Source organism: Squalius cephalus, assembly GCF_949319135.1.
Source record: "Squalius cephalus genome assembly, chromosome: 9".
NCBI lineage: Eukaryota > Metazoa > Chordata > Actinopteri > Cypriniformes > Leuciscidae > Squalius > Squalius cephalus.
In genome coordinates, this window is record NC_137130.1 from 45581471 (window position 1) to 45595559 (window position 14089).

Genomic DNA, 14089 nt, shown 5'->3' on the forward strand with positions numbered 1-14089 from the left:
AGTTCACTGGAGTGATGTTAGATACGTGAGTTAAAGCAGTTTTTCCTCTGTTTCTCTCTCTCCCTCAGGTGTTAATCTGTTAGTCGGGACAGAGAGCGGACTCATGCTTCTGGATCGCAGCGGTCAAGGGAAAGTCTACCCGCTTATTAGTCGTAGACGCTTTCAACAAATGGATGTTTTGGAGGGACTTAATGTACTAGTGACAATATCAGGTACCGAAGCCTCGTACAGGATCTCTGGGTATTGATCTGTATGTAGGAGGATGTTTCCCTGTGTTCGTGCTTTCAGTGTTACATAACATCCTCTCTTGTGATTCGGTTCTCTTGCGTACCTTCACAAACAATGTAGTTCCCCTTTTTTCTTCTATTTCTGTCTGTCTGTCTTTGTGGTAAAGTCTCAGACATGACAAAACTGTGCAAACCTAGTTTTAAAATTGTAGTGACACATGCTGTACTTTATCATGTTTAGACATGTTGAAATGTTGCATGACACACAGGAAGTCCTGTACTTTACGTTGAAGTTGCTTAGTTATTTAGACTGGCTGCAAATTCTTTATAAATGTTAAAGGTGTATAGAAGTAATTTGTTATACGGCTGATTCTTTGGAAATGGAAATGTCTTTTTTCCAGTATATTCGAAAAGGTTTCAGCTCAGCTATGAAATCCTACAACCCTAAAGTTCTAGTTTATTTAAACCCTGGTTGGAGATCAGTGCAAAATCACGATTTCCTGACAGTATTCTTTGATTCTCTCTTCAGTTTTATGGGAAAATACAGAGAAAACGTCACAATTTATCATTGCTAGAACATTTTATATATATACATTCTTAATAAAAGGTTTTATTTTAAGTCTGTATTATAAACGGAGTTAAATAATGTGGAGTTCAGTAAGTGGTGATTGAGGAGATTCCCCCCTTCCACATGTAAAGTGCTCTGAGTACCTAGAAAAGCGCTATAGAAATGTAATGAATTATTACTGTAAGTCATGGGCACAGACACAAAGCGCACATGTTGATTCCAGCTTCCAATCCTAGGGAAGAAGAATAAACTGCGTGTGTACTATCTTTCGTGGCTGAGGAACAAGATCCTCCACAATGACCCTGAGGTGGAGAAGAAGCAGGGCTGGACCACCGTAGGAGACCTGGAGGGCTGTGTGCACTACAAAGTCGGTATGTGTTCCTATCCAAAAGATTCCCTAAAACAAAGTCCTGGTTTGTTATATCTACTCTGCAGAAAACACCTGGTTATCTGGTTACCCCTTTCATCGCTGCACAGTGTTGCACTGACGTCTGTTGTTTGTTTGGTCTGCAGTGAAGTACGAGAGGATCAAGTTCTTGGTTCTGGCCCTGAAGAATTCAGTAGAGGTGTATGCGTGGGCTCCCAAACCATACCACAAATTCATGGCTTTCAAGGTGACGAACCTAATATGTCCATGAGAACGAGTCAAGCAGGATCTGCTGATGTAAACGGTTTGCTCATCTCTTAGCGGCGAGGTGTATAAAGTTATACCATAACGATAGCGGCACAGAGGAACGATGTTGTTGGTATCACTCTGGAAGTTATGATGAACGATAAAAACATTGACAGCCAGTCAGAATCCATCCTGCTTTAAAGAGCTCGAGCATTTAATCGCAGTGCGCTTATAATAAGCGATATTGTGCGTTAGTGTGGACGCTAATAAAGTTATTATATAGTTATAGTTATCATCCTTAGTGTAAATGGGCCATGTTATAAATAAATATGTAATATTTATTACGTACACTGATATTTATTGTAAAATTTAAAAAGATGACGAATCTCACAAGAAAACCATGATGACATTTTTCCCTCTTTCTGTGGTAGTCGTTTGGTGATCTGGTGCACAAGCCACTGCTAGTTGACCTGACAGTTGAAGAAGGCCAAAGGTTAAAGGTCATCTATGGGTCCTGCTCTGGGTTTCATGCCGTGGATGTCGACTCAGGAGCCGTCTATGACATTTATCTGCCAACTCACGTATGTATTGATAGTGCAAAGCATTAGATTTTTCCAGCAGCGTTTCCCAGCCTTCATCTTCCTCTCTCTTTGTTTTGTTGTAGATTCAGATGAGTATCCAGTCGCACGCCATCATCATCCTGCCGAACACGGATGGCATTGAGCTGCTGGTGTGTTATGAAGACGAGGGTGTGTATGTCAACACCTACGGCCGCATCACTAAAGACGTGGTGCTCCAGTGGGGCGAGATGCCCACATCTGTTGGTACGTTAATCACGCCTACAATGCTATAAACTCGTTACTCTATCGTTACAATATTTCTGTTTTTAGAAGGCCAAGTACCATTTTGATAGTAAATACCTGTCAGTATGTTTGCATGAAGTAATAGTCAAGCTGCAGTGGTTTTTGCATAGTTGAGCTACACTGTCCAAGTATACATGACACAATGCACATTGGGATATGTGAAGCACTAAATGCATGTGTTGTGCACATGCTCTGACAGCGGCGTTACACGACGAGGCTAATTGCTGCCTGATTTATGCAGATGAAATGAACAGCAACTTTTGAGAGCGACTGCCAATGGGAACAAAGTCAGAGGAATTGCATGTGGTTCATATCCTGTCATAAATTGCAATGTCATCAAGACGGAGAAGTTAGTTGCCGTATTAAGCTTTTTATGTTAAATAAAGGCAACTCGCCTCAAACTGTTTGTCAGGGGAAATGGCTCGGTGCTTGTTTTCTCTTTTTTAATCAGCGTTCTCTCCAGCCTACAGTACCATTGGACATGGACTTTATCCAACTGCACAACTCTGCAGGCTGGTACATTTGCTTCTCTTTTATATTATACATTTATGCTCTGATTGCGTTTATATATAGTCTTTCCCCTCCAGAATGTTTACTTTTAGCTGAAAGAAAACTGTAACAAAGAGTAAGGTAAAAAAAAAACTTACAATACAGATAGTTTCAAAGCAGCTTTAAACCGATAAATGGGAAAATAATGATTCATTGATGCAAACAGAGTTCAATTCTGCTGTAAAGCAGCTCTAAAAAGAAAATAGTGTCATTGTTAAGGTCAGTTCAATGTTGATTTAGTTTCGTTTAATAACTGTGTAAAGATCATCAAATATGAAACGTTAAATTCATCTATAAAGCAGTTCTGGAGAAAACAGTGATGTCATCATCAGCTCAGTTAGTGTCTCCAACTAATGAAGCCAGAGGCGACAGTGACGAACACAAACTCTATCAGTGACAGAATGGAGGAAAACCCTTGAGAGAAACCAGACTTGCTCAGTTCTCCTCTGGCCAACGACAAACATTGTGTTATTATGATACGGCTGCATCAAGTCAGATTGTATATTAGTATCATTCAGCATATTTCATCCAGTTCCTTCTGATTGAATATTGTGATGAATCACACTGGCATACGGAGGAGTTGAAGCTGGCCATAGAGTCTGTTCTGTGCAGGACTCGTCTGTGCTGATGGTTGTGATGTCTTCACAGGGGATCTGTCTCTAGGGCTCGTCTAGAGTTCATGGTCTTCACTGACATTCAGGGCTGCATTGTGGTCGTGTCTAGGCGCAGGTCCTCCATCTGATCAGGATACGGCCCGGATCCGGCTGACTACATCATGCGTTGTGGTCGTGTCTAGGCGCAGGTCCTCCATCTGGTCTGGATACGGCCCGGATCCGGCTGACTACATCATGCGTTGTGGTCGTGTCTAGGCGCAGGTCCTCCATCTGGTCTGGATACGGCCCGGATCCGGCTGACTACATCATGCGTTGTGGTCGTGTCTAGGCGCAGGTCCTCCATCTGATCTGGATACGGCCCGGATCCGGCTGACTACATCATGCGTTGTGGTCGTGTCTAGGCGCAGGTCCTCCATCTGATCTGGATACGGCCCGGATTCGGCTGACTACATCATGCGTTGTGCTCGTGTCTAGGCGCAGGTCCTCCATCTGATCTGGATACGGCCCGGATCCGGCTGACTACATCATGCGTTGTGGTCGTGTCTTGGCGCAGGTCCTCCATCTGATCTGGATACGGCCCTGATCCGGCTGACTACATCATGCGTTGTGGTCATGTCTTGGCGCAGGTCCTCCATCTGATCTGGATACGGCCCGGATCCGGCTGACTACATCATGCGTTGTGGTCATGTCTTGGCGCAGGTCCTCCATCTGATCTGGATACGGCCCAGATCCGGCTGACTACATCATGCGTTGTGGTCGTGTCTAGGCGCAGGTCCTCCATCTGATCTGGATACGGCCCGGATCCGGCTGACTACATCATGCGTTGTGGTCGTGTCTTGGCGCAGGTCCTCCATCTGATCTGGATACGGCCCTGATCCGGCTGACTACATCATGCGTTGTGGTCATGTCTTGGCGCAGGTCCTCCATCTGATCTGGATACGGCCCGGATCCGGCTGACTACATCATGCGTTGTGGTCGTGTCTAGGTGCAGGTCCTCCATCTGATCTGGATACGGCTCGGATCCGGCTGACTACATCATGCGTTGTGGTCGTGTCTAGGTGCAGGTCCTCCATCTGATCTGGATACGGCCCGGATCCGGCTGACTACATCATGTGTTGTGGTCATGTCTAGGCGCAGGTCCTCCATCTGATCTGGATATGGCTCGGATCCAGCTGACTACATCATGCGTTGTGGTCGTGTCTAACAGGCTAATGATGTCTGTGGTCGTGTCTGTGATCAGGCTAATGATGCCATACTTCTTACAATGTAACGAGTACACCAGTTTTCCCAGCTCAGGTTGACCTAATTCATGGCGCCTAATAATCCTTTAATGGATTTGAATGATAGAAATGTGATAGTGTGTTATGTTTATGCCAGGTTAAAGAGATGTGTTTTAACTGAGTTTAAACCAAGTGTGTCCGCTTCCCGAACAATGCCAGGAGTTTGAACATTAAATAGGAAAAAGTTCTACCGCCCGCAGTAGATTTTAATATTTTAGGTATTAGGTATTTTCAACTGACCAGATTTTTGAGACTGCAACAAACATGAAGGGCTATAATGTGTTAAGAGCTCGCTCAAGTACTGCGGAGCTAAACCATTTAGTGCTTTGTAAGTAATTGGCAAGATTTTAAAATCTATAAAATGTTTAATTGTAGGGCTGGGGCAATAAATCGATGCATCGCGATTTGTGGATCAATTTCACAATGTCAATCGGGATTTATCACTTACACTATATAGTTTAAAGCACCAACACTTCAAAATAATTATATTTAAAATAAGACTTCTCAGTAATACTGAATATATTACTATAAATTACAGCAACACCTCCCCCTTTGCCTTTCAGACGAGGTTCATGTTTATAACAGTAATCTTGCGGGGTGGACTCATTTAAAGTAATGTAATCGTTTGGTTTTAGCCAGGTTTCTGTCAAACACAGCACATCTAGATTATAGTCTGAAATCATATCATTAACAATGAGTGCTTTTGAAGTAAGGGATCGAATATTCAGCAATCCAAGCTTTATCATTTCTTCATTTGTATTATATAGTTTTTTTATTTGTTGAACATCAATTAAATTTTTACCCTTAAATGGGTTTAGGAGTTTTTTGTATTTCCTAATTCAGGGAACAGACACAGTCTTTATATGATGATATCTAGGTGAAAGAGGCTCTATGTGATGTGATTTATCTGACCTGGGTGACGTGAGGCCGCTAGCAGACGGTTGGTTTAGCCAGTCTGTCTGCTTCCTGACCTGAGCCCCAGACTGTCATGTTTGAGCTCTAAGACTATGAGCCATATTACTAGAGAGAAGAGCAGCACCATCCCAGGAGGGATGAATACCATCTCTTTTCAACAGGTCAGGTCTGCCCCAAAAACTTTTCCAATTGTCTATGAAACCGATGTTATTCTGCAGACACCAAATTAGACAACCATCAAGTTATGACAGTCTGCTATGTATCAGAACATATTACAAACCAATGTACTGGGTTCGCTAAGCTAGTCGCATCCGAAGCAGTATCTAGAGCCTTTGCATTCTTACTATCCTCGATTAAAGTTTGGATGCGTGTCTCTAGTTCTGAAATCTTCTGTCAGCCTGACTATCTCCCTGTATTTTTAACATGTGAAACCCTAAACGTGGCAGGTGGTGCAAGTAACAATAACCGGAGAAGATGCTGTGACTCAACATGTTTGTTTATTGATTTTGATTTAACAGAGTTGTTTTGATGATAAAAGATGAGCGCAGTAGAGAACAGGAGGATTTAATGGCAATACATGACTGTGCTCTCACCAAAATCCTGTTGCACTCATTGTTTTCTCCTCAAATCTCACCCAACTCTTCAGCGGCTCCAGCCTCTCCAGCACCTCGTACCCAATGTGGCCTCGGAGCCTTGCCTCAAACCTGCCCCCAACACTTCTCTGGTGATCCTAGTGCCTGTCGTAGGTTCCTGACCCAATGTACCCTGATGTTCGATCTCCAGCCATCCTCCTTCCCCTTGAACCAGTCAAATATGGCTTAAATCATGATTCTCCTTTCGGGAAGGGCCTTGTCATGGGTGACAGATTTGTGTGAGGTTTGTTCTGAGCCGAATTTAAGCCTGTATTTGACGCCAGTGTCTCCTACCGTGAAGTGTCCTTCCTTCACCTCTAGCTGGGCAGCCGCAGTGTAGTTGAATACGCCATCTAGTTTAGGACCATCACAGCGGAGAGCAGCTGGAACAGTGAGGCCCAGAAAGTAGCTTTCCAGAATTGGCTTATGATGGATGAGACACTAGCTATGTGTGAGGCTGTGTGAAATCTAGAAGCACTGATAGATGTGTCTGCGTGTGGAAGGATATTCACAGCGAGTTTATTCCTCCTACTCTAGAACCCATGCAGATAGGAAGGTTGAATCCTGCACTGAAGACGATGTTGTCTATACTGCGCTCAACTTGCTCAGAGCTAAGGGCACTCGTGACCATTCGTTATTGTAAATGTAGTCACTGTTGGGTGTTGTCAACACTAATCAACGCTCTTATGCAGTGTCTAATTACAAAATAGCAGAGGTTAGAGGTCAACCCTGCTCCTGGGAACCCACTGCCCTGCAGAGTTTAGCTACAACCTTAATCAAACACACCTGAAGCAGCTAATCAAGCTCTTCAGGATCACTTGAACGTGCAGGTGAGCTAAAGCAGGTTGGAATTAAACGTTTGCAGGATAGTGGGTCTCCAGGAGCAGGACCTCTGCAATACAGGTCAAGAGAGAGACTGAATTTAGCCTATCATACGGTACCAGTTAGTGTGTATTTGTTAATTTTTCTTATTTCTTACTTATATTGTTTTGTTTGTCTTGCAGCTTATATTCGCTCTAACCAGATCATGGGCTGGGGAGAGAAGGCTATAGAGATCCGCTCTGTAGAAACAGGCCACTTGGATGGAGTTTTCATGCACAAAAGAGCACAAAGACTCAAGTTTCTGTGTGAGAGAAATGACAAGGTGAGTCTTTACATCATCTTTTTGTGTTTTTGCTGTAAAATCAGTTACTGGGCTATACCTTGTTTTTTATACAAGTTAAGTCTATTTTTGGAATTTGTATTTTGGATTAAATGATTATTTTTTCTTTCTGCAAAATATCACCGATTTGGGTGTAAAATGTGACCGGTTCCTGACAGGACATTAGAGATGCAAGGATCAGATCTAACGTCACCCGAATCCGCTGCTAAATATGAACCATCCACCCACACCTATGATTTTCTCTGATTTAGATAACCGCATCCGATCGACACATTACAGTTATTCTAATTCTCAGTGTTAAGCATGATGATAGCCAGCAGCCATCTCACCCTGTAGCCCAAGACTGGTCGCCCACTGAAGCTCAGCAGGGTTGAGTCTGGTCAGTGTCTGGATGGGAGACTCCTGGGAAAACTGTGTTTCTGCTGGAAGAGGTGTTAGTGAGGCCAGTAGGGGGCGCTGCTCACCCTGTGGTCTGTGTGGGTCCTAACGCCCCAGTATAGTGACGGGGATACTATCCTGTTAAAGAGCACCGTACTTCAGATGAGACGTTAAACCGAGGTCCTGACTCTCTGTGGTCATTAAAAATCCCAGGATGTCCTTCGGAAACGAGTAGGGGTGTAACCCCGGTGTCCTGGACAAACTTCCCCATTGGCCCCTGTCCATCATGGCCTCCTAACCATCCCTATATATATATATATAGATATACTCATTGTCTTCATCACTGTCTCCTCTCCACCAGTAAGCTGGTGTGTGGTGGGCGTTCTGGCACAGTATATGCACATTGGTGGTGGTTTTGTAAATCCATGTAAATCCCTTCCATGTAAATCGCTTGAGTGCTGAGAAAAGCACTATATAAATGTAATGATTTATTATTATGAAACGGTATCATATTATTGAAGTAGGCTGCTTTTAAATGAAACATTTATTTAAAGTAAAAGTTCTTCTTTGGAAAAATGTAGTTTCCTTAATAGCATAAACACAGGCTTTACTCCCTTCAAAATAAAACAATGTCACTGTTTCCGTCACCGCAACTTCCCAAACACACACACAAGAAGTGATATTAATTCATCCCAAGCAAAGGCTGGATACTGGCTTTATGAGCAGGCCATATACAGCAGCCGTTACATATCACACACCCAGCGTTTGATTCGTCCTGGTTAACTATTAAACCACTGCCACTGAGCATATGTTGTGCTTTCTTTCCTGGGAAAATAAAGTTTTCCTTTATTGATTTTCCCTGAAGAGATATACGCTGTTGAAAGACGTAAAAAGAGTGATGCGTGTTCGTTGTGTGTTACAGTCTAATGATGATTATTTATTCAAATCAACACATTAATGATTTATCTCTCATTATTGTTGTCCGTGGATATAAGCGTGATCCTCGCTTCACTACAGCACATGCTCTGGACTGGTTTAGTGAGATTCACCCTGATATACTAAATGAGTTGATGAGTTGAGTGTGTAACCTCTGAAAGAAAGCTCTGCTAGATTCAGTCTGAACGGTGTGCGAGTAGTAAGATGCTGTTGCTTTGTGTCCTGTAGGTATTCTTTGCATCTGTGCGTTCTGGAGGTTCTAGCCAGGTCTACTTCATGACTCTGGGTCGGACCTCCCTGCTCAGCTGGTAATCGACCCCTGACCCCTGATCTACCCCTGATCCACCACTGAAGTTCTCCACGTGATCGGCTGAGGCCAGGCCACACTAACGCCCAGAGCCTGCTGAACGACTGACAAACACAAATCGAATCTGCGTCCTTGTGCAGCGTGCTGCATGAGGAACTGGCTTGAGTATTCTACAGTATTATTGCTAGTCTGTGTAAATGTCTTTCTCTAGAGTTTAATACAATCTGACTCAGCTGAGAGGAACGGTGAAATTATGCTAATGTGTCTCTCAGTCACAAATAGTGTCATAACAATGGTGAAACACAAAATGGCTTTTTGTCCTGTATTTTTATTTATGGGTTATTTATTTCTAGTTTTTTTTTATTCGTTTGTTTTTACTAAGCAGAGTAGTTACAGTAATGTGGAAGGAGTCTGAGAGGTCTTTATGGACCATCTTATGAAGTCAGCTAATGGTCATGTGATGTCAACAGGAAGCGGACAGCTGTGTTAGCCTCGGGTTTGCTTTTGGCACATCAAAAACATGGATTTGGAATAATGTCAATTTAGCATGGACTGTCCTGTGCCACATCTTTTCTTATCTTCTCTCGTTTCCCTTGTTTTCTTCTGCCACTTGTCCGATGACAGTGGCCTCATTCCTACATTGAATTGACCAGTGAAAGAGGTTTAATCCGTATCTGTTTAACAAGTATCTCCACTGGCCCTGAGAAGTGTGCATCCAAACCTTGTGCCCTATCCTAATGTTTTGAAGAGCGTATGCTAGAAACCGCGAGTGAAAGCTAGTTCTGGCACTTGGAAAACTTGTCCTGAAACTGAACCGAACGGTCCACTCATCCAGACCAGAAGCCGTAGTTATAAAACTGACGTTTGATTCGTTTTGTATGATTGTTTATGATGCCCTTTCTTCCAAGATATGCGTTTTTCATCAGGCAGCGACAATGTTAATCTGAGAATACAAGTTTAGACATCCCCGTAATAACTTAATCTCAGTTATGGAAACATTACCTTCAGTTTTATGAGAAAGACTGTCTTGGTCATGGACTATTATTATTATTATTATTAACATTTGTAACTGAACTGTATATATTTAATAAAAGGCAGGACTGTGCTGTTAAGTAATTGAACCACATGAAAAGGAAGGGATGAGCATGCATGAGTCGAGAGACGCTCTCCACAGAAAGCTTTTCGGTGATTCTAGGGTTTTTAATATTATTATTGTTTTAGTTTTATATCTTTTCTTTCTCAAAGTTTTCACACACAAACTTAGTGAATCTGTATGATTATGTCTATTATGATTTCTGGAGTTATTTTCTCTCTTTAGTTCATCCCTCACTTCTGCTCTCCCCACACACAGTATTTATAGATTTATATGTTCTATAATTTTTACATTTCTGTTTCTTGTGATAATTAGTATTAGATTTGATTTTAGTATTTTAACAAAGCTGTTAAACTTTCAGTGAGTTAAAAGAAGAACGTGAATTGTGCCAGTGGCAAACACTAAAAGTGAAGCATACATGTTTAGAAACTGGACTGGCGCTCTTTTCCCCTTTTTCCTACGCTTTAACTTTGAAGATCCCTCAGTCCGTCACACAGTTAGGACACAGCGAGAGACTGGGAGGGTTCAGTTATTGCCCATATACAGTAACTTTGAAGATCCCTCAGTCCTTCACACAGTTAGGACACAGCGAGAGACTGGGAGGGTTCAGTTATTGCCCTAATACAGTAACTTTGAAGATCCCTCAGTCCGTCACACAGTTAGGACACAGCGAGAGACTGGGAGGGTTCAGTTATTGCCCTAATACAGTAACTTTGAAGATCCCTCAGTCCGTCACACAGTTAGGACACAGCGAGAGACTGGGAGGGTTCAGTTATTGCCCTAATACAGTAACTTTGAAGATCCCTCAGTCCGTCACACAGTTAGGACACAGCGAGAGACTGGGAGGGTTCAGTTATTGCCCTAATACAGTAACTTTGAAGATCCCTCAGTCCTTCACACAGTTAGGACACAGCGAGAGACTGGGAGGGTTCAGTTATTGCCCTAATACAGTAACTTTGAAGATCCCTCAGTCCGTCACACAGTTAGGACACAGCGAGAGACTGGGAGGGTTCAGTTATTGCCCTAATACAGTAACTTTGAAGATCCCTCAGTCCTTCACACAGTTAGGACACAGCGAGAGACTGGGAGGGTTCAGTTATTGCCCTAATACAGTAACTTTGAAGATCCCTCAGTCCGTCACACAGTTAGGACACAGCGAGAGACTGGGAGGGTTCAGTTATTGCCCTAATACAGTAACTTTGAAGATCCCTCAGTCCGTCACACAGTTAGGACACAGCGAGAGACTGGGAGGGTTCAGTTATTGCCCATATACAGTAACTTTGAAGATCCCTCAGTCCGTCACACAGTTTGGACACAGCGAGAGACTGGGAGGGTTCAGTTATTGCCCATATACAGTAACTTTGAAGATCCCTCAGTCCGTCACACAGTTAGGACACAGCGAGAGACTGGGAGGGTTCAGTTATTGCCCTAATACAGTAACTTTGAAGATCCCTCAGTCCGTCACACAGTTAGGACACAGCGAGAGACTGTGGGGGTTCAGTTATTGCCCATATACAGTGACCTGGAATAAATTTTAAAAAAAAAGAAGAAAGCAAAGATTTTGTAAATCTAATGTTCATTGTTGTGTTTTATTTTAAGATATTGTTTTATATATTTCAACCATAATTCTTGTTATTAATAATAATAATAATAATACAGATGGTGTTTCCTCAGCGCTGCTTTGACTTTCTGAATATGTTCTTGGCTGACTGGTTGTCTGTTTTCAGTCGTGGCACTGTATCGTACGTCCTCTCTGTATATGGCAGGAAGTCCTGTCTTTTCCTGATGGTCCTTTTGTTTTTCTTTGAAAATAAAATTGGTTTACTTAAAGGAGTGATGCCCATTTCATTTTTCCTCTTCATAAAGAATTCCTAAAAAAAGGTCAGGACATGACTTCTGATAATGGTCTACGCTTGGAGAAAATGCTTCTGAAAGCCTGAACCAATCCCTATATCTGCGTACAGTACATGTCTCGGGCAGTTCACCCCAAGAGCCTTTCACTTAATGCTAATCTTTCACTTCATATGAAAACAATGGGTCTCATTCACTAGGCATTCACAATCTGAATCTGTATATGAGCATTTTCACAAACAAATCATGATTCATCAATAACTTCCATTCTAAAATGTTTTCTAAATTTACTAAATTTAGGAACAGGTGAAACTACTCGTATGCAAAAATCACACACTCCTGGAGGCCTTATAACCCTGTTAAGATAAGAAAGTGTGCGTTACAGCTGGAACTGCGAGGTAAAGACGCAGAAAAACGTAAGGACAGCTGGTTAATAAGAGGTCTGTAGTAAAGGTGTTTATTCAGTCGGACTTGTGTTGAGGACAGCACTCTCGGCACAGAGGGGTGCAGGGAAACTCACAGGCTAACCCGGCAGTTCGCATCGCACTGGATCCCTACACAAAAACCCAATAGGATTTTGGATTATCGCTAAAAAAAAGCTCTGTGATCAACGAAAGATTATGATACTTACACGCTTTGTCAACCAAGATCCTTTTCACAAATGAACACAACTTTTATGAATTTTGAAGCCTAAAAACAATCACCAGAAGTAAAAAGCTAAAGGTAGGCTATAAACGAACTACACGATGGTCACATGACTTTAACGTCTACATCACTGAGCTTCCGACAACTCTTTCAGTCTTTATCTAAACACAATTTTGAGTTAGAATAGTGTATAACGGCACGATTATAAACATAGGCTGCTGTAAAAGTGGACTGAGTTTATCTGTTCGTCTGAGGGTGTTTAATCTCCTCGACAGACTTAGTCCCATTTAGACACTTGTTAGCAACCGCCTTTTTCAAGATGCGTAACAGCTTCAAAGAAATCTCGAGTGGGTAATACTGATGTATTTTATGTCGTAATATTAATAATAATCAATTTAATTTAGAATGGACTTTATATTTGAGTAAATCCCAAAGTGCTACATGATAAAAAAGGATAAAAAAGGAAAAGGGGAGTTCAGTCAAAAGCTCTCTTAAAAAGATGGGTTTTAAGGCCTCGTTTAAAAGCATCGACAGTCTGTGGTGTCTTCAGGTAGTCAGGGAGAGCATTCCACAGACTAGGGGCAGATGAGTAGAAAGCCCGATCTCCCATTGTACGAAGCTTGGTCCTGGGAGGTTTCAGGAGATACGCTGAGGCAGATCGGAGGGCACGTGTTGAGGTCTGTGGGGTAAGGAGTTCCTTGAGGTAGTGGGGGGCTTCACCATGGATGCACTGGTAGGTAAGTAGAGAGACCTTGTACTCAATCCTGAGTGAGACAGGAAGCCAGTGGAGTGATTTGAGGATGGGGGTGATGTGGTCATGTTTGCGCACCCTCAACAGGATCCTAGCGGCGCTGTTCTGGATGTACTGCAGCTTCTGAAGGCTTTTTCAGAGATCCTGGTGAGGAGCGCATTGCAGTAGTCCAGCCTGGAAGAGATAAAGGCGTGGACAAGCTTTTCCACATCTGCAGAGGTGAGTATGGGACGAAGTTTGGCAATGTTCCTGAGGTGGAAGAAGGAGGTCTTGCAGAGATGTTTAATGTGAGCCTCAAATGTCAGATGGGAGTCCATTTTAACACCCAGGTTTGTGGCTGATGCTAAAAGTGGAATATTTTGGCCAGAGAAGGTGATGCTGGTAATGTCCGATGACCGAACCTGGTGTGGAGTGCCAACTAAGATGGCTTCAGTCTTCGTGCTGTTTAGCTGCAGAAAGTTTTGCTTCATCCATGCCTCTACCTCCTCCAGGCAGAGTGGATGATGTCAAGGCGGAAGAGGAAGTAGGGTTTGTCCTGATGTATAGTTGAGTGTCATCAGCATAGCAGTGGAATGAAATTCCATGCCGGCTGATGACGTGGCCAAGGAGGAGCATGTAAAGAATAAACAGGGTGGGACTGAGCACTGAACCTTGAGGTACACCACAGGTGACGTTGTGTGGCAGGGATTTAGTCTTTCCCAAGGC

At 42.9% G+C, this 14089-nt stretch overlaps 1 protein-coding gene across 2 annotated transcripts in view; it reads left to right on the forward strand.

Annotated features, from left to right (window-relative positions):
- Positions 1–11466, forward strand: part of LOC307165007 (mitogen-activated protein kinase kinase kinase kinase 4-like) — a 115309-nt gene extending 103843 nt beyond the window's left edge. For both annotated transcript variants that reach the window (XM_079882252.1, XM_079882253.1), the window contains 7 exons: positions 69–212; positions 1032–1166; positions 1309–1409; positions 1840–1989; positions 2073–2232; positions 7266–7405; positions 8966–11466. In XM_079882252.1, the coding sequence (XP_079738378.1) occupies positions 69–212; positions 1032–1166; positions 1309–1409; positions 1840–1989; positions 2073–2232; positions 7266–7405; positions 8966–9049 (914 nt within the window). In that variant the 3' untranslated portion in view covers positions 9050–11466. The remainder of the gene's footprint in view (positions 1–68; positions 213–1031; positions 1167–1308; positions 1410–1839; positions 1990–2072; positions 2233–7265; positions 7406–8965) is intronic.
- The last annotated feature ends 2623 nt before the right edge of the window (positions 11467–14089 follow it).